Here is a 25,955-nt window from a genome sequence, read left to right as displayed (position 1 = left end):
GCTTGAAGGCCAGAAAACGTGGCCCATGTGAAAGTAGGCCAGACGCCATAATATAATGTTTTCCTGCTGACTGAGACACACCTGACTGAGCTCACGAAGAGCCTGATAGTTATCAGATGGGTTGTGTTAGAGCTGACACATGTTAAATACTCTCATGTGCAAAATATTAGCTGAGAAACTGTACTGCATGAAGAGAAAGATGACGTCTATTGCCTATGCTAACCCCTTAAATTCTAAAGGTCTGTACATGGGTCCTCACTCATACCTACAGAACTTACACATTAGTGTCATAGTGGTTACTGCATAATTCATAGTACTGAGTGAATTATAGTAATTACTGAACAATTCATATTAGATACTGCATAACTCATAGTAGAAATGGAATATTCATAGTAGTTACTGAGTAATTCATAGTAGATGTTGAATAATTCAAAGTAGTGACTGAATTCATGGTAGATACTGATCAATTCATAGTAGATTCCAAATTAATTCATAGTAGATACTGAATAATTGATAGTAGATACTGAATAATTCATAGCAGATACTGAATAATTCATAGTAGATACTAAATAATTCATAGTAGATCCCAAATTAATTCATAGTAGTTACTGAGTAATTTGTAGTAGATACTCAATAATTCACAGTAGTTACTGAATAATTTATAGTAGTTACTTAATCATTTTTAGCAGGTAATGAATATATTATAATAATTACCAGTGGCTGAATTAGTAGTGGCTGAATTTATGGTAGATACTAAATAATTCATAGTAGATCCCAAATTAATTAATGGTAGATACTGAATAATGTATAGTAGATAATGAATAATGTATAGTAAATACTGAAAAAATCATAGTTGTAATAAAAGTAAAAGTTTACATTAATTAAAATAATTTTCGCCTTCTGAACAGCAGATCCATTTATTAAACTCAGACTAATCATCAGACAGTGACACCAGCCAGCACATTGCTGGACCTTCTGACAGATGATTAGCACCTCATCCCTCCTGCACGACACAGTGCTGTCAGTGAGGAGTCGGTCAGTGTGTGCATGTTAAATTCATCAGCAGAGCTCCAGACCAGCCTGATTAACCACAAGTCTCCTACTAACACAGGACATTACAGCAGAGACGTGGGAGAAATGTTTCATATCCGTGACTTATTGTGATCAAAGAACTTTACGCTACAAGTAATAATGTCTTTATGTAAAATTGGTTGTTGTTAATAAATCTATTAATCAATTTCACTTTTCTAAGCCAACACTTAAAACGACATATTGACCAAAATGAAAAATGTAACTATCGCTTCTACATGTTCCACATTTCTACATTCTACAGCTGCCTCTGCCAAGACCAACCCCTGAAAAACAGCCCCATAGCATCATCCCTCCTCCACCAAACTTTAATCTTGGCATAATGCAGTCAGGCAGGTAACGTTCTCCTGGCATTCGCCAAACCCAGACTCGTCCATCAGACTGACAGATAGAGAAGTGTGATTCATCACTCCACAGAACACATTTCCACTGCTCCAGAGTCCAGTGGCGGCGCTTTACACCACTCCATCTGACGCTTGGCATTGTGCCTAAGGCTTCCAAGCAGCTGCTTGGCCACGGAAACCCTGCCATGAAGCTCCCGGTGCTCAGTTTCTGTGCTGATATTGAGGCCAGAGGAGGTTTGAACTCTGCAGTTATTGATCAGCAGAGTGTTGGTGACTTTTATGCTCTATGCTCCTCAGCACTCGATGACCTGCTCTGTAACTTTACATGGTCTGACACTTCATGGCTGAGTTGCTGTGGTTCCTAACGGCTTCCACTTTTCAGTAACACCACTCAGTGAGAAATTTCACAAACCAACTTGTTGCAACAGTGGCATCGTATTACATTACTACGCTCAAATTCAGTGAGCTCTGTAGAACGACCCATACTGTCACTAATGTTTCTAAAGGCAGGCTGCATGGCTAGGTGCTTGATTTTATACACTTCTGGCAATGAGACCGAACGAAACACCAGAATTCAGTGATCAAGTGGTGTGTCCCAATACTTTTGTCCATATAGTGTGTATCATGAAGGAGTGAAGAACCTTTGAAAAACTGTGACTGCTTTGAGAGAGTGGATGTCAAAACACAAAAATGACTCAGCAGAACAAGAAGCTAAAAGCTAAGCTAGCAAGGCTATCTAGATGCTTGCTTGGTTCCTCTGATTCAAAGAGTTAAACGTTGTCTATGGTGTCCATTTTTGTGCTGAATGAAAAAATACTTGCTGTTTTCTTTGCAATCTAGTTCACAGACTGAGGTAAGAGTTACAGTAATGCTAGCTTGGCTGTACTTATTAGCCTACAGATCAGTAGCCAAGCTAGCAGTTGGGATTGGTGCTTCCAGTGGTGTTATCAAGTATTTGCATAATGCATGCTGGGTATTGTAGTGAGAAATCACAGGAAAACATGAATATTTTTAATGGTGAAATACCATTGACTTGACAATTTCTTCCAACACAAATTGTGTTATACACTGCAGGATTATGTCACAGTAACGTCCTAAGCTCTTTGATACTTTTAGCACCACTGAAACCAAGAACAGCTGCTGTGAGACACATGAATGGTTCACCTGTTCACTTGTTTTATTTTGGTTTAAGTTGATCCTGTGTGTTGGGAAGGGAAAAGGTCAATGGACGATTGAAAGGGAGTAAGGCTCTCTGTTCTGTTATTGCACCATAAAATTGTGACACTCCTTACATAAAATAAAATCGCTGAATAAAATAACATTGCTGGTGTTCATGTAGTTTTGCTGGTGACACAGCTGGCTGATCTGATGATCTCTCCCTGAGCTGCTGATGGCAGGGAACTGTGCCGTACATCCTGTGGGAGAACCTTTCACTGTGCAGACTCACATCAGCGCCACTGGTGTCTAATAAAGGAGTTTCCTACACCTGGACCATCACACTCGAACCCCAGAGGGCTCAGTGTTTGTCCTGCTTCAGCACACCTGAATCAACTCGCAAAGAGCTTCATGAGTCTGATCAGTCAAGTCAAGTCAAAGTTTATTTATATAGCGCTTTTTACAACAGGTGTTGCCACAAAGCAGCTTTACAGTAAAATTTGGGTCTGAGCCCCCATGAGCGTCGCCAATGGAGATAGTGACCTTGAGAGGAACCAAGACTCAGAAGGGGAACCCATCCTCCTCTGGTCGACACTGGATAGCAAACAACATTAGAATAAAATATTAGAATACAAAAATGGGGAAAAACAGGTGGAGCAATGGTTAATTAGATAGTTTGAGTTTATGCAGCAGCAGCAGCATCAGGAGGGTCAGTTCATGCAGGTGAGATTTGCACAGCTTTGTATAGCCTAAAGCTCCAATGGTGGTTGAAACTCTGGTGGTGACTTTAGCAGCTTTGGTGGCTCCCATGTGGCGACTCAGGCAAACGTTGCTCAGGGGCTCAGTCAGTTCATTCATCAGCCTCTTTCCTCCATTTGATTCCAGTGACTCTATTTAATGTTCTTCATAAATGTACCCTACATGTATTCTAACTGCACTGTTTGGGGTGTCCCAGAGGAAGATGGCGTCTTGGTGTCTCAGTGCTTCTTCCTCATACTTTTATACTTTTTTATTGTTTATCTTTTTGAGTCTTGGTTTCTTCTCAGTAGTAGACACCTAGTAAGAAACAGAGTTGAATATAGCATAAGTGCAGCACAATGCGTTTGAATAAGTATGCATGTTCACTTAAGTGCTTTACAAGAATATGGGTCTTCGGTTTGCGTTTGAAGCCTGCAAGGGACGCACAGTCTGAAAGTCAGTGGAAGTTTGTTCCACCACCTGGGCTCCAGGACGGAGCAGAGCCTTGAAGCTTGTCTTCCATGCATCTTGAAGGATGGTGGGTCAAGCCGAGCCATATTTGAAGCTCAAAGGGCTTGAGATATGGATCGGATTCTGACCATTGCCATCAGGAGGGAAGGGGGTGGTCCATTATTGGGCTTGTAGGCAAGCCAGTGAAGTAAGTACAGCAGTGGAGTGAAATGAGTGAACTTAGATAGATTGAAGACAAGCTGCACTGCTGCATTCTGAACCTGTTGCAAAAACCTGATGACCTACAGAGAAGGACCAGCCAGGAGCAAGCTGCAGTAGTCAAGCCTTGAGATGACAAGAGACTGAACGAGCACCTGGGTGGCCACTCGAAAGAGAAAGGGTCAAAGCCTCTGGATGAGAGGTGAAACCTGCATGAGTCAGGTTTGCGATATGAGCTGAGAACGATGACTGGTCATCCAAAATCACATCAAGCCTTCTTGATCTTCAGATGAAACAACCAAGGAGTTCTCAAATGAGGTGGTAAGATCATGGTGAAGACCTGTTCTTTATCATGCTCTCAGGGAGTTTCTTGGTTTGAGCCTTGGTTCCTATCAGTGGTTTTTCCTGGTGCTCTGAGGAAGTTTCTCCTTTTGAGTCTTGGTTCCACTCAGTTTTTGTTCATCATGCTCTTAGGAAGTTTCTCATGTTGAGTCTTCGATCTTCTTAGTGTTTGTTCATCATGCTTTTAGTAGGTTTTTCCTTTTGAGCTTCGGTTCTTTTCAGTGGTTCTTCCTTATGCTTTTAGGAATTTTCTCCCTTTGACTCTTGGTTCCTCTCAGTGGGTTCCTCCTTCTGCTCTTAGGGAGATTTTCCTGACACTGTCTCCTTCAGCAATGCTCAGCAGGGGGGCTGCACCCACATTTCTGGACAAGCTGCTTTGGGACAATTTCTCTTGTACAGAGTGATAAAAAATAAAACTGAAGTGAATAGAGGTGAAATGCTGTGGGCCTCCCATCTGTCTTTGTGCCTGCTTCCTCCTACCTCAGCTGTTTTTGTCTGCAGGATTTTCTAGGCCACGGGGTAACACAACTCTGTTGCTAATTAGCACCATACAAACAGGGGCGACATCCACTAACAACTTTAACGAACCGTCATAAATCTGTCTGGCTTTCACTTAGAGCAGGCCAGGCGCTTTCATTGTTTTGTGAGTATGTTCTGCAATGTACAAGGTACATCCAGCCCCCAAGACATCAAGGAGATGCAAGGTTCACTGGGTTCATTCAGACAAACAGGCACAATTCAGGCACAAAGCCATATTCCTCAAACACTCATCAAAGATCAAAGGCCAGCAATCTTTTCTCTGAATAAGGCTTTAGAATGCTGACAAACACAATAACCGCAGATTTTGAACTGTCACTGTGATTATTAATTACATTTCAATAAATAGTCACTGCTCAGTCTGTGGAAGTGACCACATCATTCAGATTCACGGTTTAGTTTTAGTATAAGATTTGTTTGTAATTTAGGTGAAAATGTTACATCATTTTTGAATCCCAAGACATTTCACTGCATTGCTTTGCCCATATTAAATTCCATGTGGTGTGCCCCAGGGCTTGCCACTAGGTCCAGGATAGTTTAAGTGCATTTGCTGTTCTCCGTATGTTTATGAAAAGATTATGCTGTTTATACATTATGAAAACCTTTTTTCTGGGCCCAAATTATCTCTGATCAAAGACCAGTACTCTTTAGTCTGAGTAGTGCTTCATAATTTGACGACTGAACTGCATCAACTACTGCAGGGTGGGCAGTACTGTCATGAATGAACAACAAAAAATCTCTAACTCAAGCATGCAATGAGCTGTTTCGTTTTACATTGTAGAATGGGTTAATTTTTATGTATATATATATATATATATATATATATATATATATCTTTTCTAACCCAACACCTAAGATAATCCTGAATAGGTTCAATGAAGCATTTCATCCATCCATCCATCCATCATCTAAACCGCTTATCCTTCTGGGTCACGGTGGGGTGCTGGAGCCTATCCCAGCTGTCATTGGGCGGAAGGCAGGATACACCCTGGACAGGTCGCCAGTCCATCGCAGGGCAGAAGCATTTCATGATTTACTCATTACAAATGTCAAAACTGCACTTTTTAAAATAACTAACTGTTAAATCTCTAAGCTGCTGTTTTCACCAGGCTCACACACACAAAAACACTATTCATGCACAAAATCAAATTACTTGAGGATTTGAATTCTTTTATTTCTGGAAAATGGAAAAAAAAAAAAAGATTTGTAGTACACGTTTCACAAAGACAACAGGAAAGTACGCACTGACAGTACGGTAGACTTACATAGTACATACACACTGATTTGTCTTCAAACTCAGGAACAGTTTAACTTTAGGGAAGACAAGACAGAGCAGAGCAGAGGATGAGAAAGAACGAGTACATCACTGAGTTCACACGTCTGAGAACAGCTGGATTGTAAAGGCTGCACATTATACAGTACAAGTAACAGACTGCAGTTAGACTGAACCCATGAGAGTGTGATTAAACACAGAGTCTGCCCTGAGCTCAGCTCAGTGTGCGTGAAATGACTTTGAAATAACTTCACATTTGGAACCATTGTGCGCAGGAATGCAGCTGGCAGCATTTCATAAGTGCGTGGGTGTGTAAAACTGGTATATTTCATCACAGAGTAAAAACTGGCTGACGAGTCCGTCCATGTGGAAGCAGCATTTCAGACAGTCAGCCCAGTCACTCTTACAAAGCAGCTCAGAAATGAGAAATACACCAACAGTAGTTTTCCACCACACTTTCAACAAAATATACAGTTGTATGCTCTGAAATAACACGTTTTATTGATTTTCTAAGTGAAAATACATTAACAAACTTAAAACTTAAATATGGCACTTTCTGCTAATTTTAGTGTACAATTTAACATAAGTTTAGCCATAGTTTATCATACTAGGAAAAGATCAAACATAAAACATGATTTCAAAAATGTTCCATAACTTTTCCATAAGCCACATTTTATGTTTTCTGTTTTCCAGTATGTTAAATTTAGCAAATAAACAGTAAATGTGCATTTAAGTGTGCAGAAGTGTGTTCTCTGTAGAGATTTGTCCACTTATTTTCACTTAAAACATCAACAACAACATGCAATTTGACCAAGGCTTTAATAAACCTTTGCATACGACTGCATACATGCTTTTCAGCGCCAGATGAAAACCTAAGCAAAATGTGAAATGTTTAGTCAGGGCCACTTCAGACAAGTTTCAGGTAACAAAATACAACCACTACTCAATGGTTTTGAATTTGATGTGAAAATGTGTGTAAATTAAATTTGAAAAAGCAGCATGTTTTACTGAATATTGTGTACATCAATATAATTGATTGTAATCAATTATAACACATTCGAAAACTGATGCATGTTAATCACCTAGTCACTGTTAGAATCTTAACTGTAATGATTTTTATTACATTTTCAGTTCGAATATATCAAATTACAGATTTTGTTGATTTTCTAAGCATAAATAAGTAAATGCATCCTCCACAGAGAACATGCTTACATATGGCATGTTTCAGCACATTTTAGTGCCCAATACAACATGAAAAGAATATATATAAAAAATATATATATAAAATGTGCCATAACTTCTACACAAGCCACATTATATGTTTTATGTGTTCCCCAATATGTTAAAAGCAGGAAATAAGCAGTAACTAAGCAGTGAAGCAGTAAAATGTGCAGGAGTGTGTTCACTGTAGAGGGTGTGTTCACTTATTTTCACCTAGAAAATCAACAACAGCGTCTCATCTGACCAGGCATGCATGAACTTTTGCATATGACTGTACCTCGTCCTTTCATGGCTGATTAAAACAGGATATTCGTGGAGTGTTTGATTTCTCACTGACAGAGACATCGCTGACTTTCAGGGCAGACTCGGGTCAGAACGTGAAGTCACACTATCTGTGGACTATCAGTAGGAATTCACAGAGACAAACATTACCCGTCAGTGGAAACACAGTCAAACAGGATGATGAGAGATCCTCCGAGTAAAAAAACAGCAGAAAGACAGCTCTTTGAGCTAAAACATACCAAAGACTCAAAATTAGAGACCAAAGCAGATTTCCGAAGGGAGAAAATGAAAATGAACACTAATAATTAGAACAGCAATTCATTTCTGAAACAATTTCAAAAATGCCCTGTAAAAATATTAGAGCACTATCTAAATCCCTACAAATAAATAAATACGCAAGTAACTTTCTACAGTACTATTTAAATTAGTCATCTGGTTAGCTGGAGTGTTAGTTACATGGCTATAGGCTTCCAACATACACAGAAAATATTCTCCAAACCTCTGCCGAAACGGCTGGGACGCGTACATCACAAGGTAGGAAGGAGAGGAGTCCAGTCAGTCTCTCAGTGTTTCTACATCGCACTTCGGAAAAGACTTCATAATTCTTTTTACCTCTACTGTGGGAGGGGAGCAGTAAACTCACTACACTGCATTTGCAAAAATATTAAAAACAAACAGAAAACAACAAGAATACAAATAAAAAACCATCTATTTATATTTTATGACACTTCAAACCCCGAACCTATTACCCGCCCCGCCCTTCCGTCCCCACCACGACCACACATGGGATTTGCTTTGTCCCTCCATTCCGATCTACCCCCTTTTTCCAGAAATACCCCCATTCCCCACTTCTGCCCATGGCTAATACAACTCCCTCTGGTAGTGAATCAGAATGAGAAAAACATCACCAGCGCAACACAACCTGCCAACACACACACACACACACACACACACACACACACACACAAAATAGCCGTTCTATACCAGTTTCATCACAAAACCAGCACTTCTTCACAGGTAAAACATTGCCACTGTATATGTAAGCTGACATGTGAACATCTAATCAGCCTCTTAAAACTGCCCAGTGGAGCGAGTGTCCATCAGGAGAAAAAACATGATCCCCACAAAATAATGGTCTCTGAACCATTTGTATATATAAGTAAAAAAAAAAATAACATCACAACGGAAAAAACTGTCATTTGCGTCGCTCTAAACAGAGCTTCTGAAAAATATATATTAGAGTTAATGGCTTAGAGCTACAGTTCCATCTGATGGACAAAAACTCCACCGGGCCGGTTAAATTGGGTAAACCAGTGATACACTGTGCTTAACCTTACCCATGATTCCATTCAGCATTCACAAACACACATACACACACATGTACACACACACACACTGCAGAACAATTATTTAGATTCCATCAGTCGCCGTAACTGAGGCACTGGAAGTTTGAACTTTGGGTCCTAAATCTAAATAGCTTTCAATAATAAAATAAATTTTGTTTGCAGGAGGTTTAGCTCGAGAAATCTTAACAATTGTACAGAACATTGCATCATTTTTGAGCTGCAGAGTGAATAAAAGAACATTGTCTATATTAAATTCCTTTCGGCGTGCCTCAGGGCACAGTGCTAGGGCCAGCATAGTTTACGTACATATGCTGTTTTCTGCATAATAATGAAATAATAATGCTGTCCGCTCATACTGAAAACTGGAAAAATGTCCAAGTCCAGATAAACACTGATCTTTACTCTGAACAGGGCTTCATTATCCTGACAAAGACAGTAACTGCAGCTTTTGAACTGTCGCTGTGATCATTAATTACAAGAACTAACTTTGATAGTTAGAGCTCTGTCTGTGTGGAAATGGCCACAAACTGTCTCGCTATGAGAAGACTTATGATTTACCATAACACTCATAAAACAAAAAAACTGCCGATCGAAGATGGGCAGCACACTCAAACATGCACAACGAAAACTCTTCTAACTCCAGCACACAATGAGAAATGTTTCATTGTGGTGAAGTAGCCAGCCGCTATATAGAATGAGTCTGCTGTGGGATTTAATGATTAACACACCGCAAAGGCCAAAACTGCACTTTTTAAGTTATAGTTAACGGTTAAGCACTATCCCAGTTGTTTTCATGCATTTGATCTCAGGTAGCCACACAAAATATACAGTTCTTAAGATGAATGTTGTAAGTTTAAAGAGGTACGATACGGCAACAAGGCTATGGAGGCCAGTGGGACTGACAGAGCTTTTACGAACCTTCAATGACAATGAATATGCAAAATGTGATTGCAACTGCATGCATTGCCCAACTGTAAAGGGATATTCCATAGGATCAAAATCTAACTGACTATCTTCAAAAAACAATTCTCTAGACGTAAAAAGTCTAAAGAAAAACGATCAGATAACTACGTGGATAGACAAGGCACAGCATACTGCTCATATCGGCAAGACCGGGTGAAAAAAAAAGGGTACAGATATGAATTTAGTGTAAATGCCGCTGTCAACATCAGACAAGTTTTGAAAGAGAATAATGTGTCTCTATAAACCAGGCAATGATGAGCCACTATCGGCCCAATGCACACATTGCCTTGCATACAACTATATAAGCTATTACTTACACACAAGCCCATAATCAACAGCTTTTTATTTAACAGTGAATGCTACGCTGACCGACTCACTGTCTCACTGCTGCTGTCCCTATTGATGCCACTACTATACATGCGCAGTGTTCAGAATGCTTCACTCATTAACTCGCTCACTTTTCACTACATAGTTGGCTAAATAGTGCACTGGCCGGGGGACGACCACGGAATGAGCAAAACATCTTTCCAACGCCACTTCAAAATGGCTGATACACTATAAACGTTCACTATTTCTTGAACTAGGGGGCGATTCTGAATGCAGCCTCACACCACGCACAGAGGTCATACGACTAGTGGAGGAATGTCAAAAGAAAAGCTGGTACTCAGAAATGTAAAGACCATACAAAGCAACAGAAACAATTAAATAAAGAGTTTAAAAAAAGAAAGAATCTTGGCAGACCCTGGTTCCAATAACCTGCTGCACTCTTCACTCCCCCGTCAGGTACAGGTACAGGGTCACGTCCTAGCCATGGGTTTTTTAGCCGTTTAACCACGGGGACAGGCTGAAAGTCTGCTTGGTGGAGGTAGGGGGAGGTCGACGGGGAGGAAAGGTACAGTCTTTTTTGTTTTTGTGCGCAGAAAGAGGGCTTCCGACTGTCCGGTTGGTCTTCAAGACTCCTGAGGCACCACCTCCATCAGCTTCTGACAAGTCGCTGTGGTTGAAACTGCAAAGAGGAGCAAAACATCCAGCTTAATCGAAAAGGTAAACAGGAGCAGCTCATTGTAATCATAGCGTCCAACAGTTAAAGCGATGGTTTAACCAAAAAAATGAATTTGCACAATATTTCTCTTGCCCAAAAGTAGTCAGTCAGCCAAGACGTGTTTGGTGTCTCAAGTTTGCTTCTTTAGTTTGGCACTAGAGCTACAAGGCTGCGTTCACAGTGGCAGCGACTCAATTTCCAGTGTGAGCTGGCGACTTCCAGTGACAGGAGGCAGCACAAACACTGGCGATGTGACAAAGTTGAGCGGAGTTTAACTTTATGCGAATAAGGAGTGATACGATGTGGCGATAACTAATAGGAATGGAGCATTCAGCAGCGTAGTACACGCTTTATCTCCGTCACTGTGAAATGGCGCGCTCCTTTTTTGGTTCCTAGACGATCCAACTACAGTTCCTACTACAGGTGGAATAATGGCGCCGGTGTGTTTGACCGCAAACAGACAGTCCAAATACTGTTTTCCTCACATTCTGACTGCACAGACACAAAGATAAAAATAGGCACACAAGCGATTTCTCACCAGGGTTTTTAATTTCAACAGGAACACATCTGATTCGTGCTTGGCGTCAGTGAAGCCATGGCAACCAAGGGTCAGCTGGAGTTCAGAAACGTCCACAGGCGATAAGCATTCAGCAATTTAGGTGATAAGAGGTGAAAATCGCTGCCAGTGTGAACGCAGGGTAACATAGCTAACAAGATTTTACCCCATCAATTAGCATAATGCTAACTGCATCCCTAAATCATTACACATTTGCTTGGAATTGCGTGGAGCTGTTAAGTCATCTCCAACAGACATGATTACGTGGTTTCGGCCGCTGTATGAGTTCTGCTAAAAATGGATGAAAGTATGTCCCATAGCTAAAAACACTAGCTCCCCTCCTGAAGCAGGAATTTTACACCAGTTTTATTTTATTTATTATACATTTTTATGCGAATTTGACAAACTTGGCTGAACCAATTTCTTTAAGAAGAAATGAATATGCCATTGTTACGGATGTACACTCGTCTAATTTGTCAAAAGTTGATTAAAAACAAATAATATGTGAAATAAGAATTCAAATCTGGAAGAAGGTGAACTATCAGAGGCACTCACAGATGGCCTGCAGGAGCCATTTGGGCTTGTTCTGCCACCAAACCCCGAAGAAGTAGACGGGCACCCCGGTGATGATGATGGCTAATCCAATACCACACTCAGCAGGGGTCTTCCAGATGGACACCACGATGAGGAACAGACATGCTAACACGAAAGAAATGGGCAGCAGGATGTTCACCTACAGGCCGGAAAGACGAGGGAAGAGATGCACGTCATAAACCACACCAGCAAATACATAAAACACATCTACCTTACTTAATAACTGTATTCAATGAATGCATTTACTACTATTTACAATTCTTTATTTACATTTATTTGCCTCAACCAAACACACCCAATTCATGTTGCACCATAAAATGTAATGACTGTGGAAAATGACTTCAGTCAGCTTAAATCATTGCGATCATCTCAAATAATTGCTATTAGGCGATGATGTAATTAGACCTAGAAAGTGTTTCTGATTCTGGAGTGACCACATGTTTTAGCTGATTGGGTTTTATTCTGATCATCATTCATTATAGAGCTTAAATCGTTTAATGTATAATAGACCTGTTTTATTACACAGGGACTGTGTAGGGCGATGATGGTAATTTACTATAACACTCTGATTATAGCTTTAAACCAAAGAAAAGGCAAAGAGGCCATACAGCAAACCCAGTATTACATAAGCCTGCTTAAAGTCCAGGAAATGTATTGTGCTTGACAACAGCTTTTCTAAACCACATATAAATTATCAGTTGCTTTTATCAAGTTGGTTTACATTGAGGCGCCGAACGATCAACAAGTGGCTTTTCCAGGCCGTAGTCTGGGGGTGTAGTGAGGGACGGTGGAAAAAGAGCAGTAATATATGACTGCGTGAATACAATAGATGAGTAAAGAGACAGTGGAATGTACTGGGAAGCTGGTGGAGAGAGAGAGAGAGAGAGAGAGAGAGAGAAAGAGAGAGTGAGAGAGAGAGAGAGAAAGAGAGAGTGAGAGAGAGAGAGAGAGAGTTTATCAGAGTTGGCCTCTTTCACTCCAGTGCCTTTACACCTCTCCTGATTCATATGTCTCCATGCCAACCAGGCAGATGAGCAAAGCCAATGAATCCACCAGGGCTCGTGGGGACAGAGAGAGAGAGAGAGACAGAGAGAGGAGTACACAGGGTAAGAGAGAGAAATGGAGAAAAAAAGAGGGAAAGAAGAGGAAAAGAGAAAAAAGAGTGATACAGAAGTGAAAGAAAAGTGAGAGAAAATAGGAAAAAAAAAGCCAAAGACAGAAAAAGAGAAAAGAGAAAGAAAAGAACAAGAGAGAGAAGACAGGAATACACAGGGTGAAAGAGAGAGAGAAATGGAGAAAGAAGAGAGAGAAGAGGACAAGAGAGAGAAGAGAGTGAAAGAGAAGAGAAAGAAAAGTGAGAGAAAAGACGGAAAAGGCTCTAGACAGAAAAAGAGAAAAGAGAGAAAAGAGAGAAAAAGAACAAGAGAGAGAAGACAGTAAGAGAAGAGAAAGAAAAAGTGAGAGATAAGAGGAAGAAATTTAATGAGAGAAGACAGTAAGAGAGGAGAAAGAAAAGAACAAGAGAGAAAAGAGAAAGAAAAGAAAGAGAAGAGAATGAGTGAACGAGTGAGAAAGAGAGTGAGAGAGAGAGTGAGAGAGAGTGAGAGAGAGTGAGTGAGTGAGAGAGAGAGCGAGAAAGAGTGAGAGAGAGAGCGAGAGAGAGCGAGAGAGAGAGAGAGCAAGAGTGAGAGGAGAGAGATAGAGAGAGAGAGAGAGTGAGTGAGTGAGTGAGTGAGAGAGAGAGAGAGTGAGTGAGAGTGAGAGAGAGAGTGAGTGAGTGAGAGAGAGAGAGTGAGAGAGAGAGGGAAAGTGAGTGAGAGTGAGAGAGTGAGAGAGAGAGAGAGAGAGAGAGAGAGAGAGAGAGCGAGAGAGAGAGTGTCACACAGGCTACACACTACAAAAGAGTCATTGTCTTCACACTAGCATGCAGACTCGCTGAGCTGCTCCAACACAATGGCCTAATAATACACTTCTCAACCTCATCCGGACTTCATTATACAGATTTTCAGCCAATAAAAGCTGATTATTACTCGTAAGACACGCCCACCACGCACCTTGATTGGCCGCTCCAGCTCCGGTTTCTTGTAGCGCAGCCACATCATTCCAAGGATGGCCAAGGCGATGCAGAGCCAGTTAAAGAAGCTGAAGAAATTGATGACTGAGAAGATGTCGTTAGAGAAGGCGTAGAGGAGAGTCATCACACACTGAGAGAGAGAACGCACACAAATGAGACAAGCTTAGACTGAAGAGTTAAGTACTTTCTGATGAAATTCCAAAGCAAATAGAACATTAGTAATAAGTTACTGAGCTATTTTAGAGTTTATAGTTGTAATAACACTGAAAATCAGTCATTTGTTTCGTGTAACATCATCAAAAATCATGGCACGAACCACAAAGCTGAATTAGCTGATTTTAGAAGCGCGTTTAGAGCGAGATAAACGCTCTGTGGAGGACAGGGTTTTGCCCGTCCTTCATTTATGAGATCTGATTAATCAAATGTGATTAAAGCCCAAATCAGAAACAGCAGAACAGTGATTTTCCTGAAGACACTGGAACACAAACAAAGCTGCACAGTCCACAGATATACAGCGCGGATTTTAAAGCAACAGGGAGATTAAATAATTGATTTCTTATGGCTTTTTTCCTCCATATGCTGCAAAAAAATGTATCTTGGCAAATTAAATTATCTTATGCCTAGTTTATATATCTAATATATTTAATTTGAATACTGTTGTAAGCTTATTACAAGTCTAACGTCTTTCTAGGTGTTTTTATTGAATCAAATTATCTCACTATATTGACAGATACCTGTGCTTGTTTCACAGAATAAGCAAAATTATCTTCCATGAGATGATTTGGTTTAATAAATTCACTAAAAACAAGTACAAAAAATTTAAAATAAAATCTTATAAGCTTACAACAATCTCAAAGTGAGAAATATAAAATATATAAAATAGATTTAAGACAATTTTACTTGCCAAGAAATCATTTTTTTTGCAGTGTACAGTGTTTCTTGCGCCAAATGTGTATTATTATCGGTGATGCAAATACAAAAACCTATTAATCCAGGAACTTAATTAATTGAGCCCCTAATTTTTTTGTTGTTACACTTCTTAGTTTCATAAGTTTACACTGAGTGGACATTGTTGCTGGTCCACTCAGCATAGCTCTATGTGTTTGTATGGTTTGACCCTAAACAGCCGTGAACAGTGCTTTGATATGTAAATGAGCTCTGTTCTGATTGGCTGTCCTGTATCATGCCTGCACAAAAAGCTGCCAGGGCTGAAACAATATATCTTCAACATGAACGCATGATTTGTGACATAACAAAAACAAGCTTTTTTGAATTCAGTTCCCATTAACAGACTGTATGGGGAAGTGAATGGTACGGTTTTATACTATAATAAACTCTCATATATTAAAGCTAAAATAATACGTTAATACACGTGTTTGATAAGAGAGCTGCTTTAAGATTTATTTATCTTAGGTAAACAAAATGTGCTAAATATGGCTTTAATATATGTGATGATGGGAAGTGATGCCATCAGTCTCAGTCTCTTACGGTAAAGATGAGAGAGGGCAGTGGGGTCAGCAGGTTTGGGTGAATCATGGACAGCAGGCTGGGAAGATGTCCTTCCCGCGATCCCACAAAGAACAGTCTGGAAGTATAGAGTGATGGAGGAAGAGACGGAGAGACAGTGAGGAAAGGTAATTCAGCAGCCACAACAACAGTTAGCATTCTGAACTGAGCCTGAGGCAGCGAACCGGGTCAGCGTTTACTGAGAAATGAGGACGACAGTCTGGTGCAGAATAACACTGACACACAGACTAATCAAATCAACACAGCCCAAATGACCGAATCAATCCGATTAAGAGACTCTGCTACTCAAGATCTTTTTAAGATATATCTGTGTGTGTGTGTGTGTGTGTGTGTGTGTGTGTGTGTGTGTGTGTGTGTGTAGGCGGTTGTTGTGAGCGTCTGTGCGTATTTGTGTGTGATTCTCTTACCTGGATGATGTAAACAGTGAGCCATTGACAGATCCAAAGCAGGACAGTCCCACAAACACAGGGATGATCCAGGCCATGGGGCCGAGGTGATAGTTTCCAAAGTCCTACAACAAACATTCAGAGTCACAACAAGATTTTGGAAGAAACAAAATGAAGCTCAAATATGCATTTTTTTATTATTCACCTACTTTATGCTGCCACTCACTGGTCACTTCATTAGAAACACCCACCTTGTACTTCCACTCACTGGTCACTTCATTAGAAACACCCACCTTGTACTTGCACTCACTGGCCACTTTATTAGAAACCCCTACTTTGTTTCCACTCACAGGCCACTTTATTAGAAACACCCACCTTAACCTTCCACTCACTGGCCACTTTATTAGAAACACCCACCTTGTACTTTTACTCACTGGCCACTTTATCAGAAACACCCACCTTGTATTTTCACTCACTGGCCACTTTATCAGAAACACCCACCTTGTACTTCCACTAACTGGCCACTTTATTAGAAACACCCACCTATACAGTCTAATTACAGACTGTAGCCCTCTGTTGCTACACTTTATCCTTCAGTCATCAATGGTCAGTTTCTGACCACAGGACTGCTGTTGTCCAGATATTAGGTAGGTGGTGGTCCATTCTCAGCACAGCGCTGTCATGGTAGTGTGTGTGGTGCTGGTACAAGTGCATCAGACACAGCGGTATTGCTGGGGTGTCACTGCTAGGTTGAGAGTGGACCACCACCCAAAAATATCCAGTCAAGAGCGGCTCTGTGGTCAGAAAATGACCAATAATTAAAGACTAGAGGATGGCTAATACAAACCGTGCATCTCCAGATGAGTTATAGTCTCTAACTGTACACCAGCACGGTGATGGTACCGTCTTACACTGTTCTATTGTGCACTGTTTGTTGCTGTCCTGCACTTCAGCATTTGTTTACGCTATTGTGTTGCTGCACCAATGAACAGTGAGGGAAACCTTCATGTCGTTCTGGTTTAAAGACAAAGTTTAACTGAACTGAATTCAATATGTGTGAAAATGTGTGAACACCCACCACAGCCACAGCTTCGGAGCTCAGCATGTCGTCTGGGCTGAGAGTGGTGAAGTACGCCAGATTGGTCAACACGTACACTAAGGTGACGATGGGCAGGGAGATGATAATGGCACGGGGCAGGTTTCTGCAACACACCCACACAGAAGCACATTTAATTAGCTGCAAAACCCGGTTCATATCAGACAGCCACTCGGTGAGAAGCAGGTCGCTTACCTAACGCCACCTAAGCAGCTAATCAGATTTGAATTGCGTAACTCAAGGCAAGTCTCATTGCTCTCACTTACCTGTATGGCTCTATCATTTCTTCTGTGACAAAATTCAAGTAATTCCTGGAAAAAGAAACAAAAAAAAACAGTGAAAGACAGTCCAGAGAAAGCCTGAGCACAGAGAACAGGAAAACAACAAAGGCCGAAAAAGCAGCTTTGTATTTCAGGAACAACAGTGATGGAGAGTGCTCATTAAGAAGAGAGTAAAGGGTAAAGAGTAGATTAGTAAGGAGTTCCATTTCATTAGTTATGTTCTTAATTTGCACAAAATTCCAAGGCCCAATCCCATTTCACCCCTTGCCCCTACCAGTTAGCCCTAACCCCACTGTTTTGAGCGCTCATGCCGAGGAGTAGGGCGTCCTGATTTTGTTGAGACGGGTAGGGCGAAGGTTTTTCAGAGGCACTCTCTGAACAGAGTGTTATGAGAAAAAAAGAAAGATGCAAGCGACCAAAAAACTCCACAAATGTGACTATTTTCTCCGTTAAAAGTCATGATAACCATTGTATTATCTAATTTTAATGTCGTTTCAATGTATTATGATCCTTTTCTTCATAATAAGTATAAAAAATCGCTAAATTACCCGTTCCACCTTAAACAGTCGAGCAGTTTTGACGCCTGAATCGGCAGAATGTAACTGTCGCTCCATTTAAGGTGGAACAGGAAAATTTGAACAAGAAACTGGCGAATATCTGACTTCAGCGTCACATCACTAAAGAATTAGAGGTGGGTGATAATAAATAATTGCCCCCCTCTTTGAAGGCATATGATTCCCTAAATGTAACTAAAGCCCAGCAGTGAGGAGCTGAACTTTACCCTCCTCTGCTGTCACTGCAGACTGGCAGGGTCGCCTACAGAGCAGCGCTAGTAGCTGTTAATGAAGTGATGCTCTTTTTATTTGAGGGTCCCATTTTGTAGGGAAGATTTCAGCCACTACTCAGTTCCAAGGGGCAAGGAGACACTCGAAAACCAGGGGTAGGGGTAAAAATAAGAATTGGGATTGGGCCAAAATGTATCCTTGACAGAAACCTACAAAACTAAAACAGGACCAAAGTTATTACTTTAGTTCTTAATCTAAACTCTTAAAACAGACGGTTCTTTAGTGCAGAAAATGGTTCTATATAAAAACATGAACACTCAAAGAACCCTTTGCATGATTAAAGGATTCCTTGCATTGACAAAAGGTTTCTTCAGATTGATTGAGAATGTGTTCTAGATGGTTCTGTATAGAGCGTCCTATACAGCACTCCAAAAAAAGATTCTTCTAGTGTTACCATTTTCTAGTGTAACCCTTTTTGGTGCTACATAGAACCCTTTTTGAAATGGTTCTACATAGAACCATGAACACAGGATTCTTTGCATTGCGAAAGGGTTCTTCAGACTGATAAAAAAAAAAATCTTCAGACTTTTAAACACTATTTTAAGCCTTAAAACTCAGTGATACTGTAGTTGTAACAGTTCTGATTCTGATGCTGAACGTACCAGCCTCCATATGCAAAGAGTCCACTGTAGAGAGCCAAACCGATGTTACCAAAGTCACTATTGGATCCTTTGAAAGAGTTTTCAGGCAGGAGGGCAACAGTGTCACCTGAAAGAGACAAAGAAAGAGACATAGAGAGACATTTACTATCACTGGTGTTTCGTGGGAAAGAAAATCATGTGCATGCAGAAAGGCTACAAACAAAAAGGGATAAAAGAGTTTATTCCTCCTCTTTGTTCAACAAAACATCTCAGTGCTGCCTGAGCAAAACCAAGAAACTGCTGACATCCACGGGGTCAAGCTCAAGAGACTTGTGACTTCGTGTGGGCAGAAAATGGGCACGTACAGTTCCGGGCACATGGATGCTGGACAAAGGAATAAAAACTGACAATGAAAGAGTGCAAGAAACAAAGAAAGGAAATCAGAGGCACAGAGAGAGAGAGTCAGTCAGTGATAGAGGGAGAAGACAGATTTGCACATTCTTCATCGAGTGCGCTGAATCAGCAGCCTGTAGTGTTGTTTCAGACAGAGGCCCAGTCTCTCGCCCTGTCGTGAGAAAGGCACAGAGACCCCGTCTAACGTCAGGACCTTTTGCTCCGAGAGTTTGGTACGTTTGGTCGAGTGTGAAAGCTATTTTCAAGGCTGGCTGCAGGTCCAAAAAAATTATTTCTGCTCCTTGTGAAAACAGAGGTCAGATTTGCATCCAGTGAAGCCTGCTGTGCTCCGCATCACGTGTAAATAGCACGCATAGCTCAACTTCTCAACTCTACTCTACATTAAAGTCACCACTCAGCAACACATCACAACATAAACATGCCCCCCCCACACAAAAAATCCTACTCTACAACCCAAGGTATGTGTGCAAGTCAGTAATTGCTTTTATTCAACAAGCTACTGCCTGTAGAGACAAAAAAAACTTTTTTTCTGTGCCTGTTTCTTCCAGCAGGTGCTCTAAAACAACTCAAACTCTGTTAGCAAAGGGTGATCTGGACAGGACAAGGTGGCTGGTGCCTTTCCTTAGAACCTGTTTGTTACATATATCAGTGGGACTGTGATCTCAGAGAGCTGCAATGATTTTACCAGCTACCTCGACAAGGCTGTTGAGTCTATTTTAGGGCTGGACAATACGACAGTTTATATCATTATTGTGATAAATTATGTCACAATACGATATGCTTTTATAAACATACCGTGTATATCACCAGTGCTTGTAGACACTGACCAACTGCAAGTCTCATTACAAAGAGAGCAAAATTAGTCCGATTTAAGTAAATCTAGTGCAACACTATTCAAAATATTGAATAAAAATCATTCTACAAGTCACAGTTTTCTGATCGGATGTCTGAAAAATAAATATCGTTTATCGTAAAATTTTCTTGAAGTATCGCAATATTATATTTGTGCTATATCACCCACCTCTAGTCTATTTCTGGTTAAGGTTTCCATAACAAGCCACAATAAAACAGCTTAAAACAGATTCAATAAAACCTCAATAAAATACTCCCAGTTTTAAGTCACTTTATGGTGGGAAAAGGGACAATTTGGTCTGTGGAGGAGGCAGAAGATCGCACAAGCACTGAAACCATCCGAGATGTGGACCCACGCATTCGGTACAAGTGTAAAAATGACTTTTTGGTTAAAACGACCCATCGGTTTGAGTCTGCACGGCACGGTGCTGCTTACTGAACAGAACTCCTGATCACGGCATCGATTGCTCTGAGATCTTCCTCGGACTGTGACTGGTCTACATGGTGTCACATGGCTGCCTGCATCACCACACGGAGCCTCTAGCAGCATCGAGAGTTCCTTTTAAGCAGACTTACAGCAGCATGTTTAGCAGTAATGTTTAGTTCTTTCGTCGTCTTTACAGCCGGATTAAAGTTGCTTTAACACCTACCTCGTTTGCTGCGGACCAATAATTTTTTTCTACCAATAAACTTGGTTTATTGCACTCCACCCATACTCAGGTGTGCACGAAAAAAACTTAAAAGAGGAGCGTCGTCCTTAATTTCCAAGTGGACTTTGGCCCAGTTGATATTATTCTTGCAGCAAGAGCTGCTGCTAATAATGGCACATGAGCAATAACAGAACAGCAGAGCAATGCAGCTCAGAATACATTTTGGCAAACGGGCACCAGCAGCATGACTGGTTAAATTCAACCAACCATAAAACATCAGGTTGAGTGACACTTATTTTTATTGCTTGAACCTTGGCAGGAGTACACCTAGAATTGAAGTGCATGTATAGCATGGTGCTCTGTTGCAATGCAAATTAACCTCCTCAGTCCCGGGACTGGATACTGGAACAAATTATGTTTATATATATATATATATATATATATAACATGATTCTGCTGCTTATTAAATGACGTGATTTTTATGTTTACTGGGAAACATATATATTCTGTGTCCACCAACATAACAAAACACAAAGCAAGCACTGAAATTCCCGTGTTTACTGTATGTACAGTCACATGAAGAAGTTTCTGAACTACCTGGATTTTTGCATGAATGGCTTCTAAAATATTAAAGAATTTTCATAGTGGTTTTTATATCGTAACAGTAAACAAAGAGCTTTACACAAAGCACACTGATTTACACTACTATAAATCAGTTGAATGGTTGAAACGGTCGAGATCACTGATGAAAAAAAGTCAGAAATCATTAATAAGCTGTATTACATATTTCATAGATTTATATGTAATATCACACTTACTGCATACATTACTGAATCCTTTTTTGTTTGGGTCTGTCGTCCCGGTGATAATAAATATGCTCATTTTTCAACAACTAGCACATTTCGTGTACTTAATTTCAGTCCAGTATATGTCCAGTATGTTGGACAGTGAAACATATAGGAATCAATAAAAACAATATTATCCACTAATCTACTGTCACTCCTAAACAAACAAAAGTCTTAAATGATTGCGTTTTGTAATGCAGGAGTCTTTTATACTAATCAAAGCATAATTTACTACACGTTCGAACGTCCAGACTGACGGACATTAAAGTTGATCTCAAAATGTGTGCATGTAGAAATAAATATCTACTATTTCCTTTTTATCTTTCACATAATGGACCTTCTAGAAGGACACACATACAAAAACATTCTGAAACAGATAAGAGGATGATTCAGGAGCCATGTTTGATTTGGTCTTGTAGGCAGTGAGTGTCTGTCTCACCGGCCTGAATGATCAACCAATACAAAGACTGAGTTCAGCAGAAACACATGAGAGTGAGTGTGGAGACAAAACTGCTTCTACAGAGCACCTGGGATAAAAATGTCCAGTATACTGGACGTTTGGAATGAGGAGGATAAAAAAAAGCAAAAACACATTGATCTGAAGGGGCAAAATCCAGCTCAACATCTGTAAAACTATTTTTACTGTGTTTAAATGCTATTTTTTATTGTGGCAGTTGAACATTTTTTTTTTTTAACATCAAGAAAGCTGTCGTTGTCTGTTGTATCTCAGCATGGCCATCTTTGGGGGTTAGCACTCCTCCCCTTTCACCCCTCATTGCATGGTAGCTGCTCAACACAGAGTCCTGTTTCATCTGAAGATATCAGAGTTATAGCGAAATTTTTCGATTTTATTACATTTATTAAAAATATCAGAGTTGACCTCTTTCCCGGCGGTGAAACAGCCACTAGGGGCCCGTAGAAAGAGGCCACTTTGACTGCTCAGCACTTTCTGGGGGCAAAATATGTATTAATTGTTGGAGACTCTGAGTGAATGAATAAAGGAATGAGAGTGGGTGAAGAGAAGAATGTATGTGTGTAAGGAGAAGTAGAGATCACAACACTCTCATGTGACGCCCCAGTGTGATCGGCGCAGCCTGGGGGGCCACACGGGCACATGACGGGAGAGTGAGCACAGGGCAAGAGAGGTGTGTGTGTGTGTGTGTGTGTGCGGGCCTGGGGGAATAGGTCTGTCTGAATAGGGTGCATGTGAGTGTGTGTGTTTAGGGTTAGCGTTCTGTGCTCTAAAGCTGCTGTATAAACTCTGTATTAGGGGCTCAGACGGAAGCCCTGTCTCTCTGCGCCACACACGCTTACACAGCACCTCTAAAGCTCTCTCTCTCTCTCTCTCTCTCTCTCTCTCTCTCTCGCACAGACACACACGCACTGAACACTCCACCTCTGGTTTACTTAGGTGCCCTTCACACTTCTACTCAGGAATTTAATGGTCACTAAACAGGAAGGGGTTAAGTGTGAACACAAGCTGGAATCAAAATTTTAGGAAAGTTATCACGGCAATTACCTGCACAAGACCCTGTACGACCCCAGAAGTACTACAGCCGGCAAAGCTGAACGTTTCTGACACCAACCATGCCTTGGCTGATCAGCTACACTTGCGGACGACTGTGTAAATTTGATCTTAGGCCAAACCACTTGATTAATGAAATGATAATAAATTGCAATTCCTTAAATGTGAAAATGGGCTCTCAGCCCCAGCGCCATGCTGCGTGTATTCAGTTACTGCGGAGCTCGCTGTGGCAGACTGCTTTGATCGTTATGAGGAAAGAGTCACTCAGTGTAACTGAATACATGTAATAGGGAAATAAATATACGGCGTCAACAGGCGGTGGTTTTATTTACATTTGATCTTAGACCCGCTCTAATCTTAGAAAAGCATCTGGTTCTGCCGTTTAATCTGTCCCTCATCAATAACATGATGTCTTAACCCCGCTGTCACACGTGTTTCACTGTGCAAAAAACCGAAGACAGCTCAAAAGTCATCGATTTTTCAAGTACAGCATGGTTAATGTTGCTCTGATTAAACAAACTCCTTATTTATTTATTTATTTGTTTGTTTGTCTGTTTGTTTGACACAATCGAAGTCCAAAAAAAAAATCCAGAAAAATCCAGCACTAATGTAAAAGAAAACAGAGATGTGGTTTGTTTCCTGAAATATTAATAAAGGTAAACATTCAACTGAGTACACACACTTCTGTAATGTGTGCACCCTGAGCACTTCAGTGTCTTATCTGTGTAAACCACACACACACGAGAGAGAGAGAGAAAGAGAGAGAGACAGAGAGAGAGAGAGAGAGAGACAGACAGAGAGAGAGACAGAGAGAGAGACCCCACAGCTTCAGAGTCAGCAAGTCTGAATGTCATCCGTCAGTAGTGATGGGTGTAACAGCTTATCTAGTGTGTTTCCCCTACACAAGCGTGTGTATCTACAGTTCACACACGAAACAAAAGAGGTCGTCTCACTTACAAACTGAAAACAGGTTGATACTGAATAATCTGCATTTTATGTAGATAAAATGCAAATGCAAACTCCATATATGCTGACTCTGCACTATTGGACTGAATGGAAATGCCAGCAACATGGGCAACATTTTTGGGGGGGGGGAATTTGCCCCGCTAAAATGTTTGTCAACTCACTTTAATTTTATTTCTGACATTTGTCAAAAGTATATGGCTCATTCTACAGAAACGTCCATTTTCGCATCCCTAGCGTTTACAGATATATTACACTTAAAAACATCTTAGGGTTACAATTTATTTACATTTTGAAATAACACTAAGTTATTTTAACAATTACACCTTCTTGATCCATCAATTTAGCAATATTGGTTTTTAAATCAATCATCTAGAACTCCAGGCACCACAGAAGAGCTCGTCCTCACAGTCATGTGTAAAGGTTGAGGCCATATTTCAAAGAAAATAAAAATTTCTCTGCAATTTTAACTACAATAATCTATACATGACTATGAAATATATTAATTAAATCACATAAAGAAAACAAATGCCAAATAAATATTATAAAATATATACTGAAAGTTGTGGTCCCCAGGAGTCGTGTCACTGGTGTTACCGCGCAACAAAAAATCTCTTATTTTGAAATAAAAGTCACACTGATGACATCACTCGACTTTCTTTTACCTGTTTTCTGAGGATCTATGAAGAAAAGCACATGGTGAGTCCACTGTGTCTTTCAGTTATCAGAGATTTTCTCATTTAGCTCATGATCTCATATGAAGCTTTTAGCTGAAGTCACTGGTGTGACCGACTTTATTCTGAGGTTATTGTGAAAAAATAGAACACAAATGGATTAAATTACATATTTTAGTGGATATTCCATGACTGACAACATGTGGTTTGATACTCTGTAGCAGCCATTTTGTAAAATTCATTTTCCATTAAAATGTCTCTGGTGTTTCCTTTATTACGTGTAACACCAGTGAGGATCGGTAACACCAGTGACTCCTATGGAGAGATAGAAAAGTGGACATTTCTGCAGAATGACCCATCCACAATGTGCAGAGACTGATCTCTACGACACTAGGGGGCAGCCTGCAGTCGAAAGCACTGCAATCACCAAGTTTGAGTTATGCCGCATTCAGGAGCCCAGCTAGTCACACAGTCTCTACTCTGCTAGCGACTTTCAAAAACTCTGGAAACTCACGGTTGACTTGTGCGCCCAAAAACAACTACCAAGGCCCCCTGAGTTCAAGGAGGAGGTCCAGCAAAGCGGCAGCGACTGGATCAGATGCTGACTCAGCTATGGTCACTACAAGGAACTGTATTTTGCTGTACTGGACAAAACCGTTCCAAGAAATCCATGATTGGTCTCAGGAAAATGACAAGCGTAATCGCACTGAACAACATTCTCAGAAACAGTCTGTGCATGTGATGCCGTGCCCGGTGGACACCGTCACTCACTTCAAATGATATCCTAAGGCAGGAGATCATTTAGACTTTGATAAATATAGGCTATTTCCTATATATAGGTTTTATACTTACTATATAGTTGACTGAGATGGCTTGCCCCCCCCCAACATATGTCTCAAATGTCACCCATGGCCAGCAATATACTAAAAAAGGATCTGATGATTTAATTTAAAACTTTTTTTACAGATTTTAACCCTTTAAAATCTCAGGCTCATTACATACTAAGGCTGAATATTTAGTAACTAGAAGGGACTTCAATGGAAACCAGCTGAGCTATTCTTAGATTATAGAAGTGTTTAGGAAAACTTTAG

The 25,955-nt window shown here is 40.5% G+C and overlaps 1 protein-coding gene across 1 annotated transcript in view; it reads right to left on the bottom strand.

Moving 5' to 3' along the window:
* Positions 1-7,431: 7,431 nt before the first annotated feature.
* slc7a5 (solute carrier family 7 member 5) overlaps positions 7,432-25,955 on the bottom strand; it is a 34,476-nt gene continuing 15,952 nt past the window's right edge. Inside the window, exons 3-10 of the mRNA XM_036568172.1 lie at positions 18,963-19,068; positions 17,501-17,545; positions 17,217-17,340; positions 16,160-16,263; positions 15,714-15,810; positions 14,206-14,355; positions 12,113-12,290; positions 7,432-10,965 (exon numbers count right to left, since the gene is read on the bottom strand). Coding sequence (XP_036424065.1) covers positions 10,910-10,965; positions 12,113-12,290; positions 14,206-14,355; positions 15,714-15,810; positions 16,160-16,263; positions 17,217-17,340; positions 17,501-17,545; positions 18,963-19,068 — 860 coding nt within the window. The 3' untranslated portion in view covers positions 7,432-10,909. The remainder of the gene's footprint in view (positions 10,966-12,112; positions 12,291-14,205; positions 14,356-15,713; positions 15,811-16,159; positions 16,264-17,216; positions 17,341-17,500; positions 17,546-18,962; positions 19,069-25,955) is intronic.

The sequence above is a fragment of the Colossoma macropomum genome, unplaced genomic scaffold (genome assembly GCF_904425465.1).
Source record: "Colossoma macropomum unplaced genomic scaffold, Colossoma_macropomum, whole genome shotgun sequence".
Taxonomy (NCBI): Eukaryota; Metazoa; Chordata; class Actinopteri; order Characiformes; family Serrasalmidae; genus Colossoma; species Colossoma macropomum.
The sequence above is the reverse complement of the archived record's forward strand: the minus strand, read 5'-3'. Positions and strand labels throughout refer to the sequence as shown.